Source organism: Lampetra planeri, unplaced genomic scaffold (assembly GCF_965212315.1).
Source record: "Lampetra planeri unplaced genomic scaffold, kcLamPlan1.2.h2 scaffold_361, whole genome shotgun sequence".
NCBI classification, from domain to species: Eukaryota; Metazoa; Chordata; class Hyperoartia; order Petromyzontiformes; family Petromyzontidae; genus Lampetra; species Lampetra planeri.
In genome coordinates this window covers 998-7,497 of record NW_027615184.1, presented here as the reverse complement: position 1 = coordinate 7,497, position 6,500 = coordinate 998, and the positions used below count along the sequence as shown (strand labels likewise).

The following is a 6,500-nucleotide window of genomic DNA, read 5'->3' as shown; positions in this document are numbered from 1 at the left end:
GATGCAGAACTTAACAGATTCACCACACAAACTAAAGTGGAGCTATGAAGCAAGAGAAATCATTTGTCTCTGGTCCTCCACTTCTACTTTGGACTTCTAACACCAGGAACAGGAACAGCAGTTATTGAAATATTGCAGTAGATATTTTATTTATTTTATATTGGGTCAAAACCTGTTTACTGTGTGACAGAGCATCCACTGAATGTATTTAAACAATGTGAAATGTAGTTTTCCCGTCTTGCTCCTGTCCTGTACAGGTTTTCTTCTTTCCTAGCTGAGTTGGGGTGTGGTGGTCGTCATGGGGGAACTGTTCAGGAGTGAGGAGATGACCCTGGCCCAGCTGTTTCTCCAGTCAGAGGCAGCTTACTGCTGTGTCAGTGAACTGGGAGAACTGGGCATGGTCCAGTTCAGGGACGTAAGTAGGAACGTTTTCATGGAACCTTTTTTTTCTTGTTGGTCTCATTAATCAAACTGAAATGTTTGACGAGTCAGACACTTTCCTGAAGAAATGTTTTCTTCGTATACCAATAATGATTCAGCTAATATTGCTCACAATCGACTACGACAATAATTATTTGTTTGTTATCGATGTTTTATCTCTCAATTCGTAGCTCAATCCAGATGTAAACGTGTTCCAGCGGAAGTTTGTGAATGAAGTGAGGCGGTGTGAGGAGATGGACAGAAAACTGAGTGAGTGTGGTTCAAACAGCTACTTCAGTGCAGCTTTGAATTCTCATGTCCAATATAGAGATTTCAGAGTTCTACATAGTCTTTGACTGATGGCTTCTAATCCTACATGCACGGCACACAGACTCTGCTGACGCCTGTGTCTCATCTGTGTGGAACAGGGTTTGTGGAGAAGGAGATCAAGAAGGCCAACATCCCAACTGTGGACACTGGAGAAAATCCAGAGGTGCCTTTTCCCAGGGACATGATCGATCTCGAGGTAATCAATGGGTAATCCTCAGTAAGTGGGTCCAAAAGGAAATAGGTTTACTGTTGACAGTGACATGTGGTGGTGGCGGTGGCCAGCGAGGGCCCAGTGACCGCGAGGGCCCCCTACAGCCTCCTTTCTGGTCCTTTGAGAGGTTGTGTTGTTGTCGTTTCTTCTTCTTTCTGTTTGTTTTATTTCTTCTGTGTTTAATGTTTATATGTGAAATACATATCAACAAATATTTTCATAAAAGTGAATAATTCTTCTATTGGCTTTTGCCAGTAGTGGTTTACAAGTCTAGTATAAAGTGCACAAGTAGGCTGAATGCATCAGATCGTTCACGTGGTTTATCGGGGCCCCTTCACCAGATTTATGCTTTAAGGCCCTGTGTGTGTGTGTGTTTCATATGCATGTTTCAATGGGTAAAAAAACAAAAATGCAATTTCCCAGGAAACAGATCCTAAAGAATGCTATCTTCTTCTATGTACTACAAAAAAAAATACAGGAAGCACCTGTTCATTACCTGCTTGAAAACCTGCCATCAGCTAAATTTCAGAACGTCTGGTTTGTGCTTGGCAGGCGACCTTTGAGAAACTGGAGAATGAACTAAAGGAGATCAACACTAACCAGGAAGCTCTAAAGAAGAATTTTCTAGAGCTGACGGAGCTGAAACACATCCTCCGCCGAACACAGCAGTTCTTCGATGAGGTTTGTCCTGTCTCCTTCCCATGTCAACACTACACTAGATCCACTGAGGTTTCTCCGTTTTATTGAAGGTTTAATGTCGTACAGCACCACAAGCATCCATTCAGGATAATAAAATCCCATTTACTGAATTCATTCTGAGCTCTTTCTCTGTTATTACTAGATGGAGGATCCCAATTTGCTGGAAGAGTCATCAGCGCTGATGGAGGGCAACGAGGGGGGGCGTGGGGCTCCACTGAGATTGGGGTAAAACCAGCTTTTATTATTGGTTAATATGAGAGTAGTCTCAAGAACTGTATCACACACTACGCAAGTACACAAAATGTTATCATATGTACTTCTGTGATTGATTTACTTGATGGCAAATAACAACTCGCATCCAAGATGCAACAAAACTTTCACAAGAGGAGTAAATATGTTCAGTAATCATTCCCTTTCATACATGAACATAAGACTGTGTTCTCAGATCTGAGCACTTTTATTTTTGTGCAGGTTTGTTGCTGGGGTGATCGGCAGGGAAAGGATTCCTACCTTTGAGAGGATGCTGTGGAGGGTGTGTCGTGGCAACGTGTTCTTACGGAAGGCAGAGATTGAGGATCCACTAGAGGACCCTGCTACGGTTAGATCACATGACATTCAGTGGCAGTTTACTCATGCTGACTTGAATCAGTAGAACACAGAAATATTGGTCATATTGATACATGTAAATGAACTAACATTCATTTCAAAGTATGTCAAACCAGTATATATATTTCTTTCCAACAGGGAGACCAAGTCCACAAGTCAGTGTTCATCATCTTTTTCCAAGGTGACCAGCTGAAGAACCGGGTGAAGAAGATCTGTGAAGGGTGGGTGTCACAAAAGAGGATAGCCCCAAATATTTCAGATGCATTTTACTAGAGACTGAAGACTGAAGTTGGTTCGCTACATCAGTTGCAGCATATTCAAACAGTGCAAATGAGTGTGTGTGGATAAGATCCGTCAGTCACCTGATACACACCGTTTCACACACTTATACTTATGCCTTTGCCTCTGACTGGTGTTTTATTACTCAAGTTGGAATTCTCACAACTGCTCAGGGCACTTACGTAGGGCACACCTGTAAAAAACGGAAATGCTATCACATGCCCATCTAATGGCATTTCCAGTACATATGAGGTGCATTCCTGATTTTATTTTTCATTCTAGTGTTTTTGGGTTTTTTTTTTGCTCATGTGCCTTTAGGGGCTTTGTATCTTTGTACACTGCACACTTGTTTTGAAGTTTTGATAGGATTTTTAACAGAGTGTAAACATTGGATTAAAAGTATTATTAGTATTTGAGGTAAAAAAATGAATAGTTTGTTCAGATTCCAGGTTAATTAGTTGGCATCAAAACTTACAAACAGTACCAAGAACAGAGCTTTGAGATCATGGTGCATTCTAATTGATTCATAACTCGTTATGAAGTAATTCAAGTTGAAAGAATTGAAACGGACAGAGTTCTTTGTCCCCGTTTATATTCATACTAACAGGTAACACTGCTGTATTGAATTCCAGGGTCCTGTGAGGGTGTGAGTGTGTGTGGAGGGGTGCTTTTTCAACTTCCTGTCCGCAGCTCAGAAAATGAGTCTGGACAGCGCACTTCTACTACGACCACAAATTTACAAAGAGCTTGTTTCATGGTGTGAATGTAGAGACATCCGAGGAGAGAGCGTAAAAAATAGAAAAAGGCTGATGTGTTTCTGGAAATCCAGCTCTAGAATGGAGAAACAAACTCCAAACAAATCAGCATTCCATGTCTCACGTCTCAGAGGCTCTGAGCTGACTAGGTGTGTGTCCCCAGGTTCCGTGCGTCGCTCTAACCCCTGTCCAGAGACCCCCCAGGAGAGGAAGGAGATGCTTGCCGGAGTCAACAGCCGTATTGACGACCTCCAGATGGTACTTTTCTCTCGTTTTTTTGTCATCTTTCTTTCAAAGTCACCAACTTCACCTCAACAAATGACGCAGAGACTTTCCAAAGATGGTCTCTGTCTTTAAGCTGCAGACCAGTACAATTTCTGTTGAAGAGTATGGTTGAGTGTACATTGGTCTTGTCTGTCAGAGACCTTGTTTTGAGTGTTACAGTCTCCTAAAGCCCTTATTCCCTTATAAAGCCTCAAAGGCCTCTGCTCTGCATGAGTGGTCCAGTCAGCTCCTGTCAGCCACACAGTGTACAGACCACTACCCTGGAAAGTTTTACTCAGCTTCACAACTAAAATACCTTCTACACATACATATGAGCTCAATCTGCTAAGTCTATCTATACATATATATCTATAAAGATTTATTTGTGCTTAAAATGTGGTCACCATGGATTTTAATTTGAGTGTTTTACCAGAACTCAAATCAGTTACTGCCTTTCTATAATCATGTCTTTTCTTTCATGGTCATCTCTGTCATTTGAAACATTGGAATTGTGACTAGCTGACTGTAAAGGATATATAATATACAATAGGTTATGTGTGTTGTGTGTATGTTGGTCATGCAGCAAGTAATTATGTTCTCAATACTGAGTGGCATTGATCAAGCTATTGGCATAAGAAATTGCAAGACCTTGATGGGTTTTACAGCCTGTACAGTACAACACAATCTTTAGGGACGTTAGGGAGGAATGGCGTTAATTATTTTGCGATCAAAAGGCATGATAATGACCAACTAATATTATTTCTTGTCACATTAGAAAATCTTTGGTAGAGGAGTCAGTCGACCGTGATAAATAACAAACAACCACCCTGTGCTGACTGGACCGCGATGGACAGTCAACTAACCACCCCACACTCTTCCCTCAGGTGCTGAACCAGACAGAGGACCACCGCCAGCGGGTGCTGCAGGCCGCCTCCAAGACCATGCGAGTGTGGTTCATCAAGGTGAGGAAGATGAAGGCCATCTACCACACGCTGAACCTGTGCAACATCGACGTCACCCAAAAATGTCTCATCGCGGAGGTGTGGTGTCCTGTCTCCGACTTGGACTCCATCCAGTTTGCTTTGCGCAGAGGAACGGTGAGTTTGCATTTATGATTACACGGATTAAGTCAACAAATGGAATATTCTTGCCTCTTCATCTTGCATCGCAGCCCCCAGTACAAGATTTGTGTCAGTTTAATGGAATGGAAGTGATTCATATGTGAGACTGTCACAGAGTTTAGGGCTTGACGACAGGACAGAAGAATTTGGTCCCAACTCAAGAAGTGGTACACACACACAGGAACACACACACACACCACCCCAGGAGACATGAGTAGAAAGTGTGTTCACATTAGTGAAGGCCAAGAGAGTCAACGATGTGCAAGAACGAGACAAAGAGAGCAGATCTTCTGTTTCCGGCTCAAGGATGAGGATGGACCGTCAACAATAGAGACGCTTCAGAAGACTAACTCAGTTTAAGGGGAGTGGATGAGTGGAGGTATGATAATAGACGCTTCCGCTTCCTCCAGTTAGGACGTCTGCCTTACTCACTGATTATTATGAAAATAGTTGTTTCCTGTACCCTTTAAGGACAATCAACATGAAATAAATCTATTCCAATTACAGGCGTGGCTGTCGTTTATTGCGGCGCCTCCTACTGGTTTGGTGTCCGTCCATCGGCCATGAAATCCACGTGTCAACACATTTTTCACCTCTGCAAGTAGAATAAACGTGCTGAGATGAAATAGAAAAGGACTTTGCACTGACAGGCACAGGTTGTGTTTGAGTAAAAGAAAGGAGCCGACTACTGTAATCATCATCATTATTATTATTGTTATTATTATTATTATTATTATTACCATTCATCCTGTGTTGAATGAATCTGTCTCTTCACAGTCACAGTTGAATCGTCCACTGATTGCCCCCCCCCCCGAGGGGCTGGTACCACTAGCCGGTCAAAGGATGCTGTCATGTGTGTCAAGTGTCTGTGTGCTGTGATTGACAGTCAGATAAGAGGTCGTACGTTTGTCATGTCACTGTGTAATCAAATCTTTTACCTTGTCGCTGCTGAGTGCTGCTGTGGTTATTGGCAGTATGACGCACAAAAAAAAAACACTAAAAGGTTTTCTCCCTTTTTAATTCTCCTATCATCACCCCCGCTTCATTCTTCTGCTATTTGCTTTTATTTATTTCCCTTTTTTAATTTTGTTTTATATATTTATACGACTTTTTAATTAATTTCAGAGCTGCTTCCCATTGCAAGCATAAAAAAAACCCCTGCACATTCATCATCTTTCAATTTAGAGCTCTGAGATTCACCCTCTAAGACACCCTAATACCCCAATGGGGAGACAGATATTTGCATTTTGATTAGCGGGGGCCAACGCATAGCTCCCTTCTCTCCGATTCCACCCTGCAAACGCTGACAACAGTTGCTGCACCGTCTCAGATTCAAACGACACAGTTGTGTTTGTGTGTCTGAGCGCGGGGTGGGGGGGGGGCGGCTCTGTGGACTGTGAATGTCATGTCTGATGATTAGTTTGGAGTAGTGTTTCTCTGTCAAAAGAGAAATCGCACTTTTCTCATTCAACATTTTTCCTCCTCGAGTCTTCAAATCCGATTTATTTTGTATAGAACTCAGATTGGAGCTGTTGTTGTTCTCTTGTGTCGCTCACAAACATGAAAAACCTCATCGGTTTTATGCTTCTGTATTAAACGCAGAGCCATCATTTGTACTTCAGATGTATTGATATGATACTAACACTGAATGATACACAAGAACAGATTTTATTCTATTTAGTGTAAACAACACGACATCGCCATGGAAACATGGGTCCCATTTTGCCGTCGGACTGTTTGTTTGTGTTTCCCTTGTGAATGCAGCCAAAGTTTTCATCTCTCTGCTCCTTCGCCCAAACTTGTCTGTGTTGCATT

The 6,500-nt window shown here is 42.2% G+C and overlaps 1 protein-coding gene across 1 annotated transcript; it reads left to right on the top strand.

Annotated features, from left to right (window-relative positions):
- Positions 1-298: 298 nt before the first annotated feature.
- Positions 299-4,661, top strand: LOC144740959 (V-type proton ATPase 116 kDa subunit a 1-like; the record flags this gene model as incomplete). Its single annotated transcript, XM_078623650.1, is given in 10 exon segments — positions 299-415; positions 612-690; positions 849-946; positions 1,514-1,642; positions 1,803-1,885; positions 2,132-2,258; positions 2,405-2,487; positions 3,464-3,479; positions 3,481-3,558; positions 4,449-4,661. Coding segments are annotated over 10 exon segments (1,023 nt in total), but the record flags the coding sequence as incomplete, so codon positions are not given.
- Positions 4,662-6,500: the final 1,839 nt, after the last annotated feature.